Here is a 25448-nt window from a genome sequence, read left to right as displayed (position 1 = left end):
ACAGCACAAAAGTGTACAGGCTGACCTCATCTGTTGACTGACAGAGACTGCTGACAGTTGAAGAGGGTTGTAATGTGTAATAGGCACACATGTATCCAGATTATTACACAGGAATTCCAAACTGCATCAGAATCCATTGCAAGTACTATGACAGTTAGGCAGGAGGTGTGAAAACTTGGATTTCATGGTCAAGAGGCTGCTCATAAGCAACACATCACCCCAGTAAATGCGAAACAATGCCTCGCTTGGTGTAAGGAGCATAAACATTAGACGACTGAACAGTGGAAAAACGTCATGTGGAGTGTTGAATCACGGTACACAATGTGGCGATCCGATGGCAGGGTGTCGGTATGGCGAATGCCCGGTGAACATCATCTGCCAGCGTGTGGAGTGCCAACAGTAAAATTCGGAGGTGGTGGTGGTGTTGTTATGGTGTGGTCATGTTTTTCAAGGAGGGGGCTTGCAGCCCTTGTTGTTTTGCGAGGCACTATCATAGCACAGACCTAATTTGATGTTTTAAGCATCTTCTTGCTTCCCACAGTTGAAGAGCAATTCGGGGATGGCGATTGCATCTTTCAACAGGATTGTGCAGCCTGTGGCAGAGTGGTTACAATAACATCCCTTTAATGGACTAGCCTGCAGAGAGTCCTGACCTGAATCCTACAGAACACCTTTGGGATGTTTTGGAATGCCAACTTCGTGCCACGCCTCACCGATCAACATTGATACCTTGCCTCAGTACAGTTCTCCATGAAGAATGGGCTGCCACTCAACCAAGAAACCTTCCAGCACCTGATTGAATATAGGCCTGTGAGAGTGGAAGGTGTCATCATCGCTAAGGGTGGGCCAACACCATATTGAATTCCAGCATTACCGATGGAGTGTGCCACGAACTTGTAAGTCACTCTCAGCCAGGCATCTGGATACTCTTGGTCACATAGATTGAGGCCGAGATGGAGGTCAACACCCAAGAAGGTGGCACACTCACTGGGTAGAGAAGGACCAGATGAAGTGGAAGGGAAGGAAGAGTTGAGGTTACTCAGTTGTTTTGTCATAGCAGTATAATTAGTATCTTAACACATACATCACCAGAATAACGTAGACCCATATTGTTTGTTCATTCACACAAAAATCCAGTACCCACTGAAATGATGTGTATTTTGAGGCAAAAAGGGAAAGGAGAAGAGAGGCAAGGAGGAGGGAGGAAGGTAGAAATAGAGATAAAGATAGAGAGAGAGAGAGAGAGAGAGAGAGAGAGAGAGAGAGAGAGAGAGAGAGAGAGGCAGGGTGATGGATTGTGAGTGGGTGGCTAGTGGCTCAGAGAGAGGCAGTCAGTTCAAAACTCCCAACACCCAGCCTGCTTCAGGTTCATTGACGATATCTTCATGATCTGGGCTCAGGGCTAAGACACCCTACCCACATTCCTTCACAACCTCAACACCTTCTATCCCATCCATTTCACCTGGTCTGTTCACTGCACCACCTCCCCTGCACAATGATCTCCATGTCTCCGATAGCTCTGCTCACACCTCTGTCCACATTAAAACAACTAACACAAATAGTACCTGCATTTAGACAGCTGTCATCCTTTCCACACCAAATATTCCTCTCATACAGCCTTGTGGACAACTTACCCGAGTCCCCTACCCAGTACGCTGAAAGCCTCATGACAGCCTTCACAGGCAGGCGGTACCCACCAAACCTGGTTCACAAACAGGTTTTGCATGTCATATCCTCACAAACACCCCCCCCCCCCCCCCTCAAGATTCAGCTGCACCCCTTGTCATCCATTATCATCCTGGACTGGAACAAATAGACCATATCCTTCACCAGGACTCTGATTATCTCTCATCCTGCTCTGAAATGAGCAACATTCTACTTAAGATTCCTCCCACCCCTCATTAAGTGGTGTTCCAAGCCCTAGCCAACCTACATAACATTCAAGTCCATACCTATGCCCTCCCATTCTCAAACCCTTTCTGCAGTGATTATATCCCTGTGGCAGACTAAGGTGCACGACATGACCCAAGCCACTCAATCCTACTCAAGTCCCAATACAGGCATATCCTACCTCATCAGAGGATGGGCCACCTGTGAAAGTAGTCACATCATATACCAACTCTGCTGCAAACAGTGTACAGCTTTTTATGTCAGCAAGACTATCAAGCAGCTATCCATTTGGATGTTTGGCCACTGCCAAACTTTTCCCAAGCACAAAGTTGACCATCTGGTGACACAATATGCAGCTGAGCACAACATGCTCAGTTCCAATGGCTACATCACAACCCGCACCATTTGTATACTTCCCTGCACCATCAGCTTCCCTGTACTATGCAGATGGGAGTTACTTCTGTAACACACCCTCTGCTCCCATCTTGGGTAACCCACTGTCTCTGCTACCTCCATCTAACTGTTTCCCCTTACTCTGGCCTGTTACCCCCTTCCTTTTCACATCCCCACATCATTTTCGGTGTGTGACACACCCTACTGGTCCCTACAATCATGCATGACATGCCTACCCCATATTCCTGCCACCCTCCCTCCTAGCCAACAAACTGACTGCCTTCCACCAAGCTAACAGTGACCAATCCCCATTCCCTCTCCCTGCCTCCCTCCCCCCTCTCCCTCCACCCACCCCACCCAACGCTACTCCCACCAACATCCAGTCCACCTGCCAAGAACAAATACATTGGCACTGTTAGCCCATCCAGCTCCTTTTAAGGGCAGAGTTGTGTGTGTGTGTGTGTGTGTGTGTGTGTGTGTGTGTGTGTGTGTGTTTTGTTTTACTCTAGCTTATCAAAGGACAGCTGTGAAAGGCAGCAAGTTTTCTTTCTTTTATGCATTCCTACCAACTACAGAACACTTCCATTTTTTGGTGACTGGTCTCCTTTCACACAAAAGTATTTACATTCTACAAGAACTTTTCTGCAACGTTAATCAGGGACAGAACAGAAAAACCAGAAGCTGTTGAAGGCTATATGTGTCAAGAGAAAATAGCTGAAGATCAAGCAGAAGAATGAAAATTAGGATTTATCATCACACCAATCAGAATGTTAAAGATGGGACAGAAACTTGAATAAAACAAGAATGGGAAGGAAATTGATTGCATTCTTGAATGGAACAGTTCTGGGACTAATTTTTATCAACTTAGAAAAACTACTGGAAACTGAATATGAAAGGTCACACAGGGATTCTCTGAAATACAATTCTCTCAACATAAGTATTGCTCCAGGCACAGATAACAAAGGAAAAAAGAAGGTGCAATGTAACCCATCCACTGCTCTTCAGCACATCTATTTTGAAATAATATTTACAACCCTGAAGAATTGACTTACTGGATCATGTAATGTGAAATGATCGAACACTTCCATTAGTTCTTCCATGCTATATTCTTCGAGACACACAAACCCTTCCAAACTTGGTGCCTGCTTTCTGGCACAGTCCATACAATGAACAACATGCCTTTTTTCTTGTTCTCTGATGAAGAGGATGTTGAAAACTTCAATCTGAAACACAGATTATTTCAATCAAAATATTTCTCATTTGGGAGGAACACTGTGCAAACACTGTCTTTTGATACTATTCATAGAACAGTAAACAAAAATAGTGTTTCATATGTGCTGCTAATTTTGCAAGTTAATATTGCACCCTACATCTAATTACTGTAAATTAGTTACAAACAACACATTCTATAAATAAGCTGTCTCTGAAACAAACAACCAAACTGTATTTTTATTGTTTTGCAGGCACAGTTTGCATATAGTTTTAATACTTATCTTACCTCACACTGTCCACAGTAATGAGATGCTTCATTCTTTCCTCGACCATGGAATCTCACTTCTACACCTTTTGACTTCACAAATTCTAATATCATGGCACACTGGCGTAATGTCCTTAGCAAACAATTTCTGCAAACAAACAAAAATATCACTCATATTTATAAGGTATAACAAAATGTTACATGGAATTCAGATAGTGTGAAAACAAAGAAAATATTCCATGTCTTTCCACTTCTTTGACCACTGGTCAAGAACACTGTGTTCACTATGAAACAGCTGACATTTCCTATATTTTCCACAAATTCTTGCTACTGATTTCCATGCTTCTACATATGATACAGAATGGTCAAAGGAAAGGGTATTTTGTATCATGATCTGTTTCTACTCTCTATAATATTTTGATGGATTTATCCTTTAGTGCCTACTAGGGTAGTAAATGAAAGACAGTGATTTGAACTAGAAACATCCTAACTTCAGTACTGAATGCATTAAAAATTAGCTCTTCAAATACAATTCTCAATGTGATATACAGCATATATGAAGTGCATCATTAAATATCTTACATTCTTAGTGACTGGACAATCAATTGTTGTTTTACATTCATTAAGTTTTTTCAGTCAAATCAAACAACAGAATGAAACTAGTCTCTGCAGCCATGTTAGCTATATGAATGTTTTCACTCAGCCTCCATGTCCGAGTGGTTTCATTCAATAAGTGATAAATGACAAACACAAGATTCTGACAGTTATGGCAGTTATATGGATGTTTTCACTCAGTCTCTGTGTTTGGGTAATTTCATTTACATACTTTTATAGCATTTTTGATTATACGTTAACCACAACGTATACGATTTCAAGGAGATACATTTTCAAAAATGAAGTATTTTCAAAATTTATGTATTTATTTACTTAAATATGTCTTTTTTCATACTTCTGGCAATAAATATGAGTTTTTGGTTGGTTTTAAAAGTTTAATGACTGGCAGTAAATCATAAATTTTTGTTTAAGTAAATTAACAATTTTCCGCTCCCGGTATTGGAATGACTCCTCACCCTCTCCCTTAAAACCCACATCCTTTCGTCTTTCCCTCTCCTTCCTGAAGAAGCAACCATCGGTTGCGAAAGCTAGTAATTCTGTGTGTGTGTTTGTGTGTTTTGTTCATGTGCCTGTCTGCCGGCGCTTTCCCGCTTGGTAAGTCTTGGAATCTTTGTTTTTAATATATTAACAATTACTTTTGTAATTATGTTTACTGAAGCGTCTCTGTCTCTCTCTTCCTACTGATTTGCATCCATCACTGACAATTATGTTTTGGTAAATGAAGTGGTGAATAGGATGCATGTAAGATACATTTTTTAATTGCTTGGTGTTTTCGAGCACATACTGTCACTTGTTGAACTACTTTTTGGCAAGAAATATTTGTAAAAATTCATTAATTTTCTCTTAATCTGTATGATTAACAGTTTCATAAAATGAATTCTTCTTGCAGACACCGTATATCACACTGAATTTATCTTGAGGATCACTTTTTTCCCAGTCACGTGATTTCTTTCATTACCATGTCACTGACCACTTCAGCATACTGATCCAGATGCAAAGTTCATCACAAAGAAAACACTGATTCATAAACATGGACAAAAAACTGAACTAAATGCTACTTGTTGGCACTCAATAAAAAGCAATTATCAGAAAGGCAATAACATTTATGACAGGGAACAACAGAGTGCAGTGAACAATAATAATGAAACTATGGCAAAAAATATCAATTGTTTCTGTTTAGAGCTGATAGCAATGGACAGCATTGACAGTTTTTGTTCAGTTGCTCCTAGAACACTGGTTTGATTCAAAGTAATGACAGCATAATTCGACAAATATGTAAAACTACAGTTCACTAACATCATACACGGTGTGATCAAAAGTATCCGGACACCTGCCTGAAAATGACTTACGAGTTCATGGCACCCTCCATCGGTAATTCTAGAAGTCAATACGGTGTTGGCCCTTCCTTAGCCTTGATGACAGGTTCCACTCTCACTCTCCCTCCACTTAGGTGTTGGAAGGTTTCTTGTGGAATGGTAGCCCATCCTTCATGGAGTGCTGCACTGAGGAGGGGTATTGACTCAGTGAGGCCTGGCACGAAGTCGGCATTCCAAAACATCCCAAAGATGTTCCGTAGAATTCAGGTCAGGACTCTGTGCAGACCAGTCCATTACAGGGATGTTAATGTTGTGTAAACACTCTGCCACAGGCCGTGCATTATGAACAGATGCTCGATCATATTGAAAGATGCAACCACTATCCCCGAATTACTCTTCAACAGTGGGAAGCAAGAAGGTTCTTAAAACATCAATGTAGGCCTGTGCTGTGATACTGTGATGCAAAACAACAAAGGGTGCATAACCTCTCCTTGAAAAACATGACCACACCATGACACCACCACCTCTGAATTTTACTGTTGGCACTACACATGCTGGCAGATGATGTTCGCCGAGCATTCGACTTATCCACACCCTGCCTTCGCATCGTCACATTGTGTACTGTGATTGGTCACTCCACACAAAATTTTTACACTGTCCAATTGTCTATTGTTTCCACTCCTTACACCAAGCGAGGCATCGTTTGGCATTTACCGGCATGATGTGTGGCTTATGAGCAGCCGCTCAACCATGAAATCCAAGGTTTCTCACCTCCCACAGTACTTGCAGTGGATCCTGATGCAGTATGGAATTCCTGTCTGATGGTCTGGAAAGATGTCTGCCTATTACAGATTACCCTCTTCAACTGTCGGTAGTCTCTGTCAGTCAACAGACAAGGTCGGCCTGCACGCTTTTGTACTGTACATGTCCCTTCATGTTTCCACTTCACTATCACATCGTAAACAGTGGACCTAGGGGTGTTTAGGAGTGTGGAAATCTTGTGTACAGATGTATGACACAGGTGACACCCAATCACCTGACCACGTTCAAAGTCAATGAGTTCTGCAGAGTGCCCCATTCTGCTCTCTCATGATGTCTAATGACTACTGAGGTCATTGATATGGAGTAGGTGGCAGCACAGTGCACCCAATATGAAAAACATATGTTTTTGGGGGTGTCCAGATACTTTTGAACACATAGTCTATCATCACCGTTCTTCATAATATCTTTGTTTATGGAAGGAAATAATTTAAAATAATATACATATAGACTACTTTTGCTACATTATGGGATTTTCCACTGCATCTTGCAAGCAGATATGCTTTAAAGGAAAATTTGGGAGAAAAAATATTGTGCTGGGAACATGTTACTGGAAAATCAGATATGATTTTATCCAGTATGGTTACACAATATGAAGGCATTTTTGGAAATATCACTGAAGAAGAAAAATGTAACCCGTCACATTTTTTGAATAAATAATTTATTTCACAATAACTAGTTTTGGGCCTATGCCCACTGTCAGATGACAACAAGGATTTATTGTACAAATTTCAAAATTATGTCCTGCAATGTAACAGAATATCTGTGATTTTATAGCTTAAAAAAGCTTTTCACTATATGCAAGGTCTACATATTTTACTTCTCAGTATATAAGTTTTATTTTATACATTACAATATGAAGATCTGCTTCGCTGATGTGTGACATACTGAACCATAAGTTAGACTCAGGGCAATGTGGCAGACAGACAAATGTGTTCAATTCTGCTACGTTTACATCTGCATACATCATCTTAGTGACTTGGTTGGTTGTACCAAAGAACATAATGGCACAGTGATGAAATACATCTACAAATATTATGTTGTTTTCTTTATAATATGAATATTCTTATTCATTGCCCAACTCCGTGAAGATTAATAATGAAAAATATTAATAATGGAAAATCCACACTGGAATACCATTGTGAGTAGTACTGATTGCTACTCATTGCATAGAGGAGGCACTGAGCAGCAGATAGCTGCATTTGAAAGCAGATTGGTGGTTATTTTTAGCTATCTGATGGAAGTTCTTCATCCAATCAAAACTCTCTCTCTCTCTCTCTCTCTCTCTCTCTCTCTCTCTCTCTCTGCCAGTGCCATCTTTGGACACTGTGAGTAGTGATCTCGGATGGTGTGGGTGGTGAGGGTCCAGAAGAACTGTTGGGTAGATGGTTGGGGGGGAGTGGGGGTCTAGAAGAACTATGGGGCAGAGAGGGGAGGAACAGTAGGGTAGGGTGGAGGAAGATGCTGTATGCTGCCCATGGGTGTGACAGCTAAATGAAAAAAACTGGAAACATGTTTATTAGTTCCTTCCAGACACTACAGGCAGTAGAGGGTAAATGGTGTCATCAAGCAAGTGGCTGCTGGAAGCCTACATAACTGTCCAATGAGATCTGTCCAAAATGGCTGGTTTTATTGTGTCATTCTGTAGTGTAGTCTGCAGGTTTGGCTGTTTTTACAGTCTTTCTCATTTCATATCGTATACTGCAAATTATATTTGATTATATTTTTGCTAAAACAGGATTTTTACACTTAAATTATGTAACTTTCAGCATGGAACCGGACAAAACTCCTGCTGAAAAAAAGTCCTCATTCAAAACTGAAATAAGATATTTAGCTTACAGAATTTTAACTACATATAAATAAAATGTATTACCTTCTATCACAAATTAAGCTGTGTGGTGTTTGTTTGTTTATGTAAATAGGTGTGATGTGATTTCAAAGTTGTTCTAGTGAATGTAATCAAGAATTTGCATTTTCAGAGTCTTCAACACAAAAACTGACACAGAAATACTCCCACTAATTATTGGGCTGTTCATCTGGATATCACACAGCTTCAACAGATAAAGCTAATAACTAATACTTCTACAGGTTTCCCAGAAAACCTCAAGAGTTGCTTCTAAATTGGAAAAAAAATGTTTGTGAGCTGTCACCTGATGTGAACTATGCTACTATTTTTGTTTGTGAGGAACATTTTTTCCGAAAAAGACTTTATCCATAAACCAGGTGTAGCCGAACATGTGTGTGTTTCGAAAATGTCCGACAGATGTTCTTTATGCAGGTACTAATTTCAGAAGTGGACTAGGTGAAATTGGTGCTAATGTACTACCAAGCACAACATGTGCAGTGGCAAGTGTTCACTATACAGCTGTTAATACTGGAAGTGAAACTGCTGTTAATGAATTATCAAGCACTAGTTTGCTGAACAGAGTAATTCTTTGAGTGATACACTTTGTAATTTTTTTGTTTCCTCTCAAAATGAATCTACAGGTGGTGAGCACACATTCTTATCCAAAACACCTTTTAATGGCCAAAGTGGGGTTTTGGGTAAGGGGGGGGGGGGGTTTCAAAAGCAGACTTTTGTCCCATAAAATTAAAAAATGTACAAGATTCATGTGAATACTTTAACTAGGGTATCAAAACTTAAAGCAAAGCTACATAATGAGAAATATTAATTAAAAACATTTACAGATTTAAGTGACAGCAGTACTTTCTCCTTCATATAAAACTATTTAAATTCTGTCGCCAGACATTTCACAGTCATGCAATTAACATACATTGACCAATCAGAAAATGCTAGGTGATGAACATCTGAGAGCAAGGTATCTGCTCTGTCCTTACACAAGCAAAGCCCTTGGCTATACAAATATTTGTCAGTTCATTTTCCCCTTTCTTCTGCCAGGCATTTAAAACTCCCGTGATCTGCTGTACATTTTGAGCTGGGCTGGAATCCTGCAGTAATGAATGTAACACAAGCAGACGTTGAAGCAGTGAACAACAATGATAAATATTGTGCTTTGTTCGATGATATGTCTTTGGAGAGAGAGAGCGTTGTATTATGATGCAAAGAAGTAACTAATTTCAGGTTTTCTGGATGTAGGACTTTAAGAAGGTAAAATTTGTATGCAAACTACACATTAATGTTTGTGGTCAGAGGCATACATAAACATTGGAAGCAGGTTGCCACACATAACTTCATCAGAACTCTGTTTCAAGTACTACTTTATAGAAGTCCTCATTATCTATGTCCCAAGGCAACTGCGAGAAACAGAGCTGATGATAGTTTGCACAGTTTGTGACCAGGCTTCAACCAAGCAGAGAGCACTGAAGGAACCGCACAATGAGAAATTTACTGAATTCAGTTCATTTCACTTTTTAGTCAGTGATGAACTTATTTGCAGTGATTTATGATGTCCCACAACTATTAAAGAATACTAGAAATGTACTCGAAAGAAATAAAATACAATTTGGGTATCAAAAAGAGGCCACTTTTGAATTTATTCATTTGGCTTTTGTCCTGGATCAGCAGAAAATGTTTAAGACTTTGGCAAAACTGCAGAGGAATCATTTTGATATTAAGGATTCTTTTACTAAAAATGGAAGTTAAGGCAGCTGCAGCCAAGCTTACTCACAAGTGGCTGCAGTTATTGAGAACTATGTAGCATTTAATATTTTACCTGCAGAAGCAATATACACTGCAGAATTTGTTGAAAGGATATGGTGCTTGTTCGATTCACTAAACAGCTTCCATTATTATCCACAAGATGACAACTCTTATCAGTTTGCCATTTCTCTAGTCACCACATATTGAAATGTGGTATAATGCATTATAGGAAATGAAAAAGTAGAAAGTTGGAGTTAAGAACAGGGAGAGATAGGACAAAAAATTTAAGTTTGTGGCAAACTATAATAAGATCACTGATGTTCTTTTGGAACTGATGAAAAAAATTGGTTTTAATTATTGAAGCATGAGGACTTTCAGTCAAGACCCGCTGGAGAATGTTTTGTTATTGTGTGAGGCAGATTGGTGTTGCAAACCCTAGCCCAACCTGCTTTCAGTTCAAAGCAGCACTGAAAACAGTTATAATAAATAACATGTCCCTACCCACAAATTCACTAGGCATTAGTGTAAGATGGGTCAGAGGGGCTATGAGAAGAAAGTATGTGTTTTACTGAGTGTTCCCACGAGTGCAGTTCAGAAAATCTGGTATTGGTGGGATGGATCCAAATGGTACGGGCTGTAATGCATTCACTTAAGTCACAAAATTGCTACTCACCATACAGCAGAAATGCCGAGTTCCAAGTAGGCACAACAAAAAGACTGTCAGAAAGTGAACTTCCAGCACACGAGGGTAGTTTGGGTCAGCAATTTCTGTTAATCAATAGAACAGAAAACTAGTCCACATTGCAATTTTTTTAAATTTTTTTATTCATTCAATGACTAGTTCCAGGCCAAGAGACATTTTCAAATCATCATAGCAAAGTCTAAAATGGCGTATCCGAAGAGGTCAACAATTTGCAATGAACATTTAGAGCGTGCACACAAAAGTACACACTGTAAATGTTCATTGTACATGTTTGACATCTTTGGAAATGACATTTTAAAGTTTGCTATGATGATTTGAAAATGGGTCTCTGCACGATATTAGTTATCAGATGAATACAAAGATAAAAATTTGCAACTTGGACTGGTTTTTTGTTCTACTGAACAACGACTTCACCGAAAATAGACAAAACACACACACACACACACACACACACACACACACACACACACACACACACACACACACACAAAAACCACAAAACCACAGTCCCTAGCTGCCGTGGCCAGACTACGAGCAGCAGAGCATGATGGGGGAAGCAACTGGTTGGTGGGAGGTAAGGAGGAGGCTGGGGAGAGGAGGGGGAAGGATAGCAGAGTATGGCAGGGGGTCAGTAAGTGCTGCTTGTGGGAGCATACAGGAATAAGGTGTGGTGGAGAGAAGGTAGGGCAGCTAGCTGCAGTCAGGAGATTAGACGGAGGCTAACAGTGGGGTGGGGATAGTGGAAAAGGGGAGAAGTAAAAAGACAGTGGGTGCATTGATGGAACTGAGGGCTGTGTGGTGCTGGAATGGGAACAGGGAAGGGGCTGGATGAGTGAGGGCAATGGATAATGAAGGTTGAGGCCAGGAAAGTTATGAGGTTGCAGGGAGAGTTCCCACCTGTGAAATTCAGAAAATCTGGTGCTAGTGGGAAGGGTCAATGTGACACAGCCTGTAAAGCAGTCACTGAAATGAAGAATGTCATGTTGAGCTGCATGATCAGCAATGGGATGGTCCAGCTGTTTCTTGGCCACAGTTTGCTGGTGGCCATCTACGCGGACAGACAGCTTCTTAGCCGTCATTCCCACATAGAACACAGCATAGTGGTTGCAGCTTAGATTGTACATCACATAACTGATTCCACAGGTAGCCCTGCCTCTGATGGAATAGGTGATGCTTGTGACCAGAGTGGAGTAGGTAGTGGTTGGAGGATGTATGGTACAGGTCTTTCATCTAATCTATTACAGGATGATGAGCCATGAGGCAAAGGGTTGGAAGCAGGGGATGTGTAGGGATACATGAAGATATTGTGTAGGCTGGTGAGTGGCAGAATGCCACTGTTGGAGAGGTGGAAAGGACATGGGTAGGACATTTCTCGTTTCTAGGCACAACAAAAGGTAGTCAAAAGCCTGATGGAGAATGTGATTTTGCTCCAATCCTATGTGGTACTGAGACACGAGGAGAATGCCCCTCTGTGACTGGACGATGGGACTATGGAAGGTGGTGGGAGACTGGTGAGACAAGGCACAGGAGATCTGTCTTTGTACAACGTTGGGAGAGTATTTATGGTCTGTAAAGGCTTCTGTCAGACCCTCAGTATATTTCGAGAGGGACTGCTCATCATTGCAGATGCGACGGCCTTGAGTGGCTAGGCTGTATGGATGGGGAACATATTGGTATGAAATTGGTGGCAGCTGTTGAAGTGGAGGTATTGCTGATGGTTGGTAGATTTGATAGGGACACAGGTGGCCATCTTTGAGGTGGAGGTCAATGCCGAGGAAGATGGTTTGGGGGGTTGAGTTGGGCCAGGTGAAGCAAATGGGGGAGAAGCATTGAGGTTCTGGAGGAATGTGGATAGGACGTCCTCACACTTGATCCATATCACATGAAGATGTCATCAGTGAATCATAACCAGATGCAAGGTTTGGAATTCTGAGTGTTTAGGAAGGATTCTCTAAATGATCCATGAACAGGTTGTCATAAAATGGTGCCATGCACATGCCCACTGCTGTACCCCAGATTTGTTTGTAGGTAACGCTTTCAAAGGCCAAGTAATTGTGGGTGAGGATGTAGTTGGTCATGGCGACTAGGAACAAGGTTATAGGTTTGGAATATGTTGGGTGTTGGGAAAGGTAGTATTCAGTAGCAGTAACGACATGGGCATTAGGGATGTTAGTGTAAAGTGAGGTGGCATCAACAGTGACAATCAGGGCACCATGTGGCAAAGCAACAGGAACTGCGAAGAATACAGGAACTGCAAAGAGTTGGAGAAGGAAATGGTTGGTATCTTTTCTATAGGAGGATAGGTTGTGGATAATAGGCTGAAGGTGTAGATCTCCGAGAGTAGAGATCCTCTCAGTGACGTCACATTACTCACAAGCAACATTTTACCGTCCCCTGCCATCCCTTCCCCAGCCTCCTCCTTAACCCCCATCATGGGCTGCTGCTCTCAGTCTGGCCTAAGCAGCCAGAGACTGTGGTCATGTTTGTGAGAGTCACGTTTACATGTGTGTGTGTGTGTGTGTGTGTGTGTGTGTGTGTGTGTGTGTGTGTGTGTGTGTGTGTGTGTTCTGTTTTCTGACAAAGACCTTCTCACTTTCTGACAGTCTTTTTGTTGTGCGTATCTGTGGCTCAGCAACTCCCATATATGGCGTGTAGCAATTATTCTTTTAATAATATTGTTACATTCTGTCTTGTATTTTCCATTGTTTGATTCACTAAGACAAGCACACTGTGCTGTGCAGCATGTTCAGCAAATGTAAAGGCCAGCTGTCTCTTGGCACAGTTTGCTAACAGATAGCTGATTAGTGGACATGCTCACGAAGTGTGGCACACAGTGTTGCAGTTAAATTGGTAGAGTACATGGATGTGACAGGCCTGGAGTAGGTGGTAATGGGAACATGCATGATACAGTTCTTGCATCTAGCTCTTTTACAGTGATATGGACCATGTGGCAAGGGATTGGGTGAGGCGTTGAATGTGATCAGCAAACATACCAAAGCAGGGGTTAAACAGGGACATACAAAGCTATTGCATATGTTGAGTGGTTGACAAAGTACCATTGTGAGGGGAGTGGGAAGAATATTTCTATCCCTGCCATCTCACTGCACATTTCCACATGTTACAATACACCACCTTCCTGAAGCCCTACACTGCTATCCCTCCCCCTCTCTACCCCTGGTCCTCGTAAAGGATCTGGCCAATAGCTAGAAAATATCCAACAGTCTATTTTTCAGTCTCCTCTTAAATTTGACTGTGCTCAGGTCAGTGTGTCCTCTATGTGCCGAGTAGAACTCTAACCTACAGATTTAAATTTTTAGAACTAATGGCAATGTACGGCCCAGTATTTTTCCTCTGTTTGGCAACATAATATTTAGTATTTCTTGTTGACTGACTAACAAAGCTCACTTATGATAGAATGCATAATTTCTCCGTTAAAACAAAATTATAGGTGGATGAAAATTTGTAGGAACATTCTGTTACTTAACTTTAAAACAATGTCCTACAATAATTCATCTATTTCCTGTAATTTCTGTTGATAGAGAGAGTATATTACTGCCATAATTTAGCTTTATTAATGAGTCAAGAAAAAGGGGGAAAAATGAAAATGACTGGGGTGTTCATTGCCACTAGTTTTACAAATTAAATGTATAGGTACCTTCAAGATCTAGGCAAAGGATATGAATATTTGCATTATACAGTGAATACCACAATACAGTATTCTATAGCCAATGAAGTCAGATGTCAACATATGCGTCTGCCACGTTGCCCTTAGTCAAGCACATAGATACATGTCAATGTGTTAATTAAGCAGGCCTCTATGTTGTAGTGTGTGAAGTAAAACCTCTCCTCTAGTCAGTAAAATGTACACATCTTGTTTAAATTGTAAAAGCTTTTGTAAACCACAAATATTCTATTATATTGTAGGATATAAATGTGAAACTGTACAAGAAATCCTCACTGTTATGTGAGAATGGGCCTGCCTGAAAACAGTTATACTGAAATAAATTATTCATCAAAATGTGTGACTCATTGCAATTTTCTATCTCGATGAAGATCAAATAATGGAGTGAATATTTTAGCATAAATTAAATGAGATTTCTGGTTTGTGATTAAGTTAAAAGCCCCTGATCTCCGAGTCAGTTTTGGTGAGTTTTATTCGTGTATTGGAAGGCATCTATTAGCTACTTCTCAAGTAAATTTTACACTATGCACTATGGAGGATGCTTATTCACAATAATTTAGTCATGAAGTGTGATTTTCTCCCTTGTAGCTGGAAGTGTAAAATACACTGCTTACCCAATTGTGGTCAACATACATCAAAATGACACTTTCATAAAGGCATTTGTTCTTGTGTTTCTTTTACTTTACTGCAAGAAACTAGGTTTTTTGTAAAAGGTTTTTTACAATAATCTTTGTTTAAAATAATCTACCATCAAGACTTGCATCACTACAATGAACCATGTTTCTTGGAAACGGAATAATAATACATTTGTGGTGAAGTTTAATCAAGGTATAAGAAAGAATCATGATGAAATGAATGTTTATTCATTGATACATTCCTGAAAGTATTGCAAACAGATAGCATATTACTTGAAGCTGTTACAGCTCAGAATGACTTAACTGTGATACATTCATGAAAGTATCGATAAATAATCATTTCATCAAGATTCCTTATTATACTTTGATATAAATGTAGTATTATGATGATTATGATGGTTATTGTTGTTATCATTCTTGTTGTTAGCTGGTTGATTCGGTCCCATCGGATGAGAAAAGGATGGGGAAGGAAATCTGCGGTGCCCTTTCAAAGGAACTATCCCAGCATTTACCTGGCGCACTTTAGGGAAATCATGGAAAACCTAAATCAGAATGGCCTGACACAGGATTGAATCATCGTCCTCCTGAATCATAAAACTTTTGAATCTAGATTACTCTAAAATGCCCAAAAAGTACTTCATACTAGAGCATCATTTGTTTCATGTAAATATGTATGAAAATTGTGTGAAAGATGAGCAATACTGATGACCAGTTGGATGCATACTTCCCTTGTGAGAACAAAAATTATTTCTGTTTGTTCCTATCCATTGCACATCACTTCTTCTGTGAGTTTGCTATTGGTCTGTCCTCTTAATATGTACTGTCATTTAATTATGACAAGAAGTAATGTACAATGTGTACACTACTTCTTTCTCTACAGGACCCCCACTTCTCAATCAGGAGATGCTGAAGACTTCGAGCAAACTGTCAGCAATGAAATATTTGTTGAGTTTTCCCCTCATTTATTTCAGTGAGAAATGACATTTATACAAGGGTGGTTGGAAAACTAATGTAACAAATCCTCTGTAAGAAGAAATTTATTCATGAAATCAAAGAAATACACAAAATTTATCGAGGCACTGGGAAACAACTTCTCATGTAAACACCATGGTTGTCTACATATTTGTTACATTAGTAAAACAATCTGTTGCAACTAGAGTTTTTCAAGTTGGAGTATAAATATAGGAGTCTCTTAACAGCAGCCTCTTGAATATTGGCATTTGTTATGAAGTGGCAACCAGCCAGATGCTCGTTCACTGGTCCAAAGAGATGAAATTGCTTGGTGAGAATCCAGGCTGTATGGAGGCTGCTTCAATACAGTCCATTGTGCAATCACACTTAATCGCAACTATATGTGGTCACTGGAAAGCAATCCCAGTCACTTCCTCCAAATCGCCTCCTCCAATTGTTTCTGTCTGGCACAATAAATGGCAGCATCCATGGTCTCTACATGGCTGAAGTAATCAACTAATATCATTTCGTACATGTCCAAAAAGACTTAAGCTGTTCTTTCCTTATCACAGCCATCATTTTGAACTTATGATGGGAGGGTCACATGATCACCTGGTACCAGTTGTACAAAATTTACAGCACTCTAAGGTGACCAGTGTGCTCCCTTAATGGGATGACTAATATTTTGTATAGTAAGTTTACCATTAGCAGTTTTACATGTGGACACAAGTTACAATGTTAATTACAAACTATAGACTGAACCATAATAATTTTTTGATGTAAGAAGCAGACAGCAGGTCCTACTGAGGTATTTTAAAAAACAAAAATTAAAGCGGAGACACTGAGTCGCAGAATGCCAATCTCAGCAGTCAGTACTTTTTACTTTGGAAGACAGTGGCTGTTACATTTACGGCAAACGTTTTTGAATTTTATTTTATACAATGCAGTGTGAAAATCATGACTATTATATTCAGTTATCTCTCCACAAAAAATTCTGGGAAAAAACATTCAAAAATAAAAAAAGGTCAGGTCTAAAAAACAACACAACAGATGTTTTCCTTCAGTAACCTATACGACAAAGGGTAAGTTTAAACAGCTGAGAGAATTACCCACCACGTGGTGCATGGCTGAGGATACCTTGTACCATTACTAGTCCTCATCTCCCATTCCCTCCCCTCCTTGTTCCACTCGCATATGCAGCGAGGGAAAATGACTGTCTATGCTGTACTAGCCTGAAATCTCTTATTTAGTCTTTACTGTCCTTCAGCACGATGTATGATGGCAGCAATAGAATTGTACTGTAGTCAACTTCAAATGCTGTTTTCTCTAAATTTTCTCAATAGTATTTCATGAAAACAACATTATCTCCCCTCTATGGATTAGAATTCACATAGCACCTCCATAATATTCACATGCTGATCAAACTTACGAGTAACAAGTCTAGCAGCATGCTTTTGAATTGCTTTGATGTCTTCCTTTACTCCAATCTGGTAGGGATTCTAAACATTTGAGCAGTACTCAAGAGTGGGTCACACCAATGTTCTATACACAGTCTTCTTTGTAAATGAGCTACACTTTCCTAACATTCTCCCAATAAATTGAAGCTGACCATTTGCCTTCCCTATTAGGGACATTAGGTGCTTGTGCTGTTCCATATCGCTTTGCAACATTGTACCTAGACTAAATCTTCAATAACAAGCTGCCATACTTCACAACAAATAATATTTCTATCTAAACCATCCAAACAAGAGTGGTCCTATCACATTTCTCTGTAGCACTCCTGATGATACCCTTGAACCTAATGAGCTCTAATCACCTTTGAGAATAACATACTGGTTTCTATTGCTTAGGGAATCATTTGAGCCACTCACATATCTGAAAACCTATTCTGTATACAATAACATGAAGTTCAATAATACTTTTTAAGCAGTCGTAAATAAAGTCAAGTCCTTGGCTTGGATAAAGAGAAAAGTCATTTAAATGAGTGCTATGGCTAGACAGATTTTTGGCCACCCTCCTGCATAACATCTCCATCCTATCATCCCCAAACACATACTGAGTTAAAAGACAGGTTTGTTCAGGAACAAAAAACATTAAAAAAAGTATACTAAATTAAGAGATTGTAATTCAGACTTAACAAAGCTGTAATGGGAAGCAAGAATTCAAATGGCATTAAGTCAAGTGCCAGAAAATTATATAATAATAAATAATAGAAATGGACATCACCAAAAATGGTAGAGGAGAACTCTGAATAAGATGAAAAAGAGAAAAGGTGTAATAAAGTTAGATGCTGAATAACAGATCAGGGTGCAAGCAAAATCTAACATACAGGACATAGCAGTGAAGTGTGAGAGAGGTGTCAACTAGTAACAACAAACGGACAGCAAATGTGAATTAGGAAAGACTGCTACTCACCAGAAAGAGGCAGCAACGAGCAGTGAAAAGCTATTTTAAAAGTAGACAATTGGATGTTTAGCTGCCACACAAAATTCTTTGTATGGTTGTGTGTGTGTGTGTGTGTGTGTGTGTGTGTGTGTGTGTGTGTGTGTGTGTGTGTGGTGTATGTGTGTTTGTTTGGTTGTTTTTATATCCGATGAAGGACTTAGTCCAATAGCTACATATTCAGATATCTACTTTTAAATGTGGCTATCCACAACGAAGTGCTTCCACTATGCAGTGACTAGCAATCTACTCTTAATTCATATCGTAATACCATCCCAGATTTTTCCACTGTTTAAGAAATGGACAGACATCATCAAGCTCAATGAGTTTACTAAAATAGCTAAATTTCCAGTAGGCCAGTCCCATAAAAAATTAAAACAGGGAAAGATAAATCCCACGAATGTGTAATGAAAATGTAAAACGACTCACTCCACTCCATTATGATTAATCATACAAATGATCCATGGAACATGTACCTAACTAACTAAACAATCAACGAATCCAAAATTTATAGAAACTAGTCTTCCTCTGGCAAAGCCTAAAAGTGCATGAACGTTACAGCCTGATCACACAAAGGGTATGTCAGATGATTCTGTCAGCATTGTGCTTTGGAGCAGAACAGTATAGTCTGTCTGTAAACTGAAGAGCGAACAATGCTTTTGGTGGGGGAAATGGCCTTTCCCGGAAGAACACTGCCACCAGCATACACGGGCACCAAAAATCTGTTGCCCGTTACCTGTCTAGCGGTGTAGATCGGCGTGCGGTGATATACGTCGTTTCTGTTCATGGAATCTTAGTTGCCCATTGTCAGTCAGTTAACTTTGTATATAACTTTGTATGCTTCGATATCTGGAGGAGATGGATAATGGTATAGCATTGCAAGAAAATGTGTAGAATATGAAGAAGAGGAGGTATTTGCGGAGTAACAAGTGTTCAGTCATCTCTAACGTTATTACAGCGTGTATTAAAGGGGTGACCCAAAAAGAACTATAACTATAATAATGTTACCAGTCCCAACCAAAGGGCGGCAATTTATGCTAATGTCAGCCTCGTGCAATAGGACGCATAAGGAAGGAACGTGAAAATAAGCTGCATGGTTTACTGGAATCGCCACGAAGGTAAACTAATAATTTTGGGAGAAAACCCATCGTTATAAGACAGTTTCAAAATCATGTAAAACCTTTGATGCTTATGGAACACTAAATCTCTATCTCGGTCACTATTCAGCTGATTCTAAGACAAATTGCTTAAAACATGTGCCCAATAGCTATTTCAAACACTGCTGAAATTTTCTTTGAAACATGTACACCGATTCTGGACTTCTAAGCAAAAAGCTTGACGTACGAGGTGCGTTCACATATTAATTTTGTTTTTTTGGTAAGAACTTTATTTGTTAATGTACAGTAATGTTATCCTCTTCAAAATATTACTCATCACATACTGTACACTTATGCCAGTGCTTTTTCCAATTCCCGAAACACTTTACAAACTGTTTCTTTGGGATAGTTTATAGGTCTCTTAACTGTGCATTTTTAATCTCATCCATGCTTGTAAAACCACTGTTCTTTAAGGCCTGCTTTGAAATTTTTGTACCACTTGTATGCCCTTGGTTTACTCTAACTGGTTCACCAAAAGCAATATTTAATATTTCTAAAAGTTTCATACACTTTATTCCATTCTTATAACAAAATTTAATGCAGGTTCACTTATCTATTTTCATACAAAACAAATATTCGTTGATGCTACCACAACACATGTAATCTTTTTGACAGCTGACAACAGAGTAAATACCCAATACGCATAACATTGTACACATACTTTTGGGACATGTTTTTGAAGAGAGTGATAAAAAAGTAGAGCCAATCGGACTAATACAACACACAAAATTATAAATTTCTGCTTACTTTTTAAACACTCTTTGTGTTGCAAGAATTGTTAAGTTTCAATGCAGTTAGGTTGGGGTTGGGTTGTTTGGGGGAGGAGACCAGATAGCAAGGTCATCGGTCTCATCGGATTAGGGAAGGATGGGGAAGGAAATTGGCCGTGCCTTTTCACAGGAACCATCCCAGCATTTTCCTGGAGCATTTTTGGAAATCACGGGAAACCTATATCAGGATGGCCCGACACAGGATTGAACCGTCGTCCTCCCGAATACGAGTCCACTGTGCTGGCCACTGCACCACCTCGCTACGTTTCAATGCAGTCCTTCAAAGAAAACTTCTACCTTTTAGTAGAAACACAAAGTAGGAACAAGCCTTAAATTCTACATATTGATTGCATTATATGGGGTTCGTTTTACGAATAGTAATAGAGGAACATACATTCACATGAACAGCCATTCGGTCCTATGTTTGTAGTAGAATCCAGACTACCGTTTTTATGTTAATATTATTTATTCTATAATTTTGCGTTACGAAAGAAGCTATCGTTTTTTTGTATTCCTTATGGTTTTAACACATTTGTCTAAAAATAAACACAGCCACGACATATCTGTATACGGCGCTGGCACAGATTTAAAGTGCGCACCGCAGCTGGGTCGGTATTACGTTGTGAAACAGCCTGTAGGTGCGGCTTGTGACGTAGCTGGGTTGACAGAGTGGGGGCTTGCTCGCTCACTCTTCAGTTTACTGACGGACTATATAAGCTATTCTTTTACTCATGACAAATGGAAAATTACTAATAGAATCAATGTTTTTACATTTCATATTATGGTTAAACCATGGAAAGAAATATAAGAGTAGTTTCAGTGAGCACACTACCTTTCCAAGCACACATTTCACTGGTTAGAATATGAAAGACATAAGATTAAATCTTCTATGTGACTAGTAAGTTTTATGTATAAACTGATGTGTTATCCTCAACACATATATACATGTAAATACTTACTTGATCAACTCAAAAAGTTTAGGATCAGAAACCTTAATATTGCGTGCGAGGTTCCAAGAAAGATGGACCATTGGAACAATACTTTTGAAACTTTGAAGTTTATTCCACTCATAGCGTTCTATAGCCAACTGATACTGCCTTGCAGTCAGTGGGCCAACATTCCATGCAATGTTGTTGCACCATCCAACAGCCTGAACCCAATGAACACAACCTGAAAAAAATTAAATAAACTAAAACAACAGTCACAGAAGAGAAATTTCAAGGATATCTTTAATGTACACAAACAATTTTATGTTGTACTTTACAAGCAAGAAGGAAAAAAGTGTGTAGCTTCTGCTACTGCATTAATTAAACATTTTAATGAATAATTAAGTACCACAGCATTGTGGCTGCATGCGTTAAAATCCCACACAATGTTGAAAAATCCAGTTCCCTGAAACCTCATTAAATAGAGAAAGCCCAAGAACTTCAGTTTTCATTTTGTTATATCTACTATTTTCTTCCAACATTATATATCACACTGGATTCCATTCTCAATTTTTATGTGACTATTTTGGAACACACATTTTATTAACACAACAGTGGAATATATCATGCACTTTGGAAATCTACATGAGACTTTTTCAGCTGCTTCCAGAAGCCAAAGAATGGAACAGCATCAAGTACTGAAAAACACTACAGTAATAATTGATTATGCATTGAGCACCAATGTTACCCTGCATTCTTACACAAAGTGGTATCAGTGTGGTGTTATACGTACCCCTGAACAGGATATGCAACACATCAGAACAGGAAATAGGATATTACTAATTTAATGAATTGCAAACTTACAGGCATAAATATGTACAATAAACTAAGAAATTAGATAAACAGTCATTTTAGAGAAAGAAGAACCAAAATTATATAGAGATGAAAGAAGGTAAAAAGGTAATGAAGGCAGAAAATAACTGGCCAGAAGAAATTACTCTAACTGAGGAATGAGGATACAGTGCAAGAAGATTTTTGAAAAGACTTAATTCCTGTATCTGGATTTCAAAAATCTTCGTACAATCTGGAAGCAACAAATCATCAAATACCAGTGGATCTCCTACAGACATCAGGTCAAAGAGTGGAGCAATAACTGTACAATGTATTTAGCTCACATCCAAAAAAGAACAGATAGATGTAAAATTATTGCAGAATTCATCTTCTGCCAAATGTCTCAGGAATACGCAAAAGATTATTTTATCACAGAATGGAAGTACATTCAAATAGAACCATTTTCGTTTTACAAGTGTTGCTGGTACTATGGTTAACAATAAGAGACCCTATTTCGGAAAAACAAGAAAACATACGTTACATTGCACTCATAAATTTAAAGAGGGCTTTTGATTCTGCTGAATGGAATAAAATAATTCCATTCTTAGAAAGTGTAGTTTCATCAAACTCAGGCATAGAAATGTAGCCAATTCTCTTTACACAAATCAGACTAATAAGGAATTGATAGAATTGTACACAAATTCAAAAGAAGAAAAGGTGTAAGCCACAATTTCAGAGTGACAACAATCCTATTTTATTTGTATACTTAACAGGCAATCACGGAAGTAAGGAACTAACTCGTAACAGTCAAAAAATCAAAATTGTTGTTAGAGACATAGCAGTGGTTGCCAAAAGTGACAGAAACTGAGTCAGATGTTTAACGAAATGGAATATTTACTAGCTGAAGGTATTATATTGTGACATGATGAATGCCTTCTGGTCCAGTTGTCATATAACACTTATGACCCAATTTTATATTTCCCTTTAGTGCGAGAAGTCACTACACCTGTAATTAAATGTGTTTTTGAACACACTACTGTGTAGCTTTGATATGTGTTCCATGTGCTATGTGTTTTATTGTGTCTGATTAACTTTATAGATAAGTATAACTCCAATTGCATTGTGGACAGAGTAGAAATGTTATCTAGTAGAGTCTCTAGCACATTGAGTCCCTAGTACCAAAAGACTATTAATGAATTGTTATTTATTTAGAAGCAACATTATCTGTCCTTATTAAATGCCATAAAAATCAGTCCTTGCAATATTAAGGAGATCAGAATGAAAGCTGAACACAAGAAACTGATGGTGAGGCAACGTGAATTCTCTCCATTAATCTTATATAACATATACATAGGACAAACATGCAGAGACTTCAAAACAAAATATTCGGAACATCTCAGAGCTTTAAAAAGCAACAGCTCCCATAGCACATTTGCTGACCACCTTATAGCCAACAACCACCACCCAACCACAATAGAAACAGACTTAAGAATACTAAAACCCAGCCACATTCTACACAGCAAACTGACCATTGAGGAAAACTTCCATATACAGAAGGCAATAGTAGAAGGAAAACAGGTCTTAAATGAACACACTATTTAACACATTAAAGGAACTTTACAAATATAAACAGCGCATGTTTCGGCACCACTGATGATGGCACAGTGGTGCCGAAACATGTTTGAGTACTTAGAAAAACGGTGTTTTGAGTACATGATGGACCTCAAAACCCAAAAAATTTTTAACTGCAAACACCGCCAATACAAGGAGCTGCAAATCAAAAGATGGATACTTATAGAAGAGATTGCAGTACATTGGGATGGAGTGGTAAGGAACTAGTTGTAGTTCTCAACTTCATTACATTTTTGTTGGCCTATTGCTGTGTAGTGTGTTTGCAATAGGTAGCAACAAAATGGAAGGCAAACAGAGAACATTTTATGATGCTACTCTCAAGTGTTGTAGATGAGAGTAATGTTTGCTTATGGAAGAAGCAGAAATTGGGGTTATTTGCAACTACCACTATCAGAAAGAACTTCACTGGCCTTCACAAAGGAAGACAGCCCAATGTTGTTAAATTTTTCAAATTTGTCCATGAAAGGAGGAAGAATGAGCAACCTATGACTAGTGACAACATACAAAACAAAGTAAAAGAAGTATCTGCAGTTCTTAAGATACCAAGGCAAGAGTTTAATGCTAGCCATGGAGGGACTGACTGTTTCATGAAACAGGGTGGCTTATTTCTACAACACAAGTAAAACAGTATTCCAAAAACTTCCACAGGATTTTGAGAAAAAACTTAAAAGAATTTTGATGGTATGTCATCACACTTCACAAAGGGAAGAATTTTTCTATTGGCCAAATGGGCAATACACTGATGAAATGTCAGTTTCATTTCATATGCCATGTAACTATACAACTGATGAGATGGGGACAATAAAAGCTACCATCAACACACCAGGGTGTGAAAAATGAGCATATCTGAAATACTGGCAATCACAGCAAATGGTCACAAACTTCCTATGTCTTAATCTTCAAGTGGAAAACAAGCCCCAAGACCCATAAAAATGAAAGGCTGCCCCCCTGTTGTTATGATTTGAAATCATGAGAAGAGATGAATGACTCAAACTTTAATGCTGGACTGGTTCCTAAATGTATGGGAACTCTGTCCTGCTGGAATTTCCAAGCTACCACCAATGCTTTGCATTGATGCTTTTTATGGCCATCTCAATGGTGATGCAAAAAATAAGGTTCACAGCCTATCCAATGACCTTGTTATTACTCTTTCAGGTATGACTTCAGAATTACGACCCCTGTATGTTTGTGGGACAGAACTTTAGCATTAACTTCAAAGATCGCACTTTACAAAACACATCTTGTCGCAGTTTTCATAAATTAGTTGTAAATGGCAATAGTGAATGCACCAGCCAGCATCTGAAATGTTTCTATCATTTAATGACCAGGAAACTTAACATAAAAAAGATAACTTCACAATTCAGAGGCTTCCTTTACCAGGATACAGATTAGCTGGGTGTTTTTCAAGGTGTTCCTTGTGTGGTGGGGGAGTGACTACATACGTAAAAAACAGTATTCCATGTGAGTCCATAGATGTATCATGGCACTGCACTGAACAGATATTTGAATGTTGTGAAGGGGCAGTTGAATTTAGTAAAACTAAACTTCTAATTGTTGTTGTTTATCAGTCCCCTCACCCTGACTTCAGAGCATTTCTGCTCAAGCTAG

General features: G+C 39.0%; 1 protein-coding gene across 6 annotated transcripts in view; it reads right to left on the bottom strand.

The window, feature by feature from the left end:
• Nucleotides 1-25448, bottom strand: part of LOC126351268 (histone demethylase UTY) — a 310863-nt gene that overhangs the window by 12413 nt on the left and 273002 nt on the right. For all 6 annotated transcript variants that reach the window (XM_050002588.1, XM_050002589.1, XM_050002590.1 and 3 more), the window contains 3 exons: nt 21411-21621; nt 3782-3908; nt 3336-3506 (listed from right to left, as the gene is read on the bottom strand). In XM_050002588.1, coding sequence (XP_049858545.1) covers nt 3336-3506; nt 3782-3908; nt 21411-21621 — 509 coding nt within the window. The remainder of the gene's footprint in view (nt 1-3335; nt 3507-3781; nt 3909-21410; nt 21622-25448) is intronic.

The sequence above is a fragment of the Schistocerca gregaria genome, chromosome 1 (genome assembly GCF_023897955.1).
Source record: "Schistocerca gregaria isolate iqSchGreg1 chromosome 1, iqSchGreg1.2, whole genome shotgun sequence".
In the NCBI taxonomy this organism is placed as follows: Eukaryota; Metazoa; Arthropoda; class Insecta; order Orthoptera; family Acrididae; genus Schistocerca; species Schistocerca gregaria.
The sequence above is the reverse complement of the archived record's forward strand: the minus strand, read 5'-3'. Positions and strand labels throughout refer to the sequence as shown.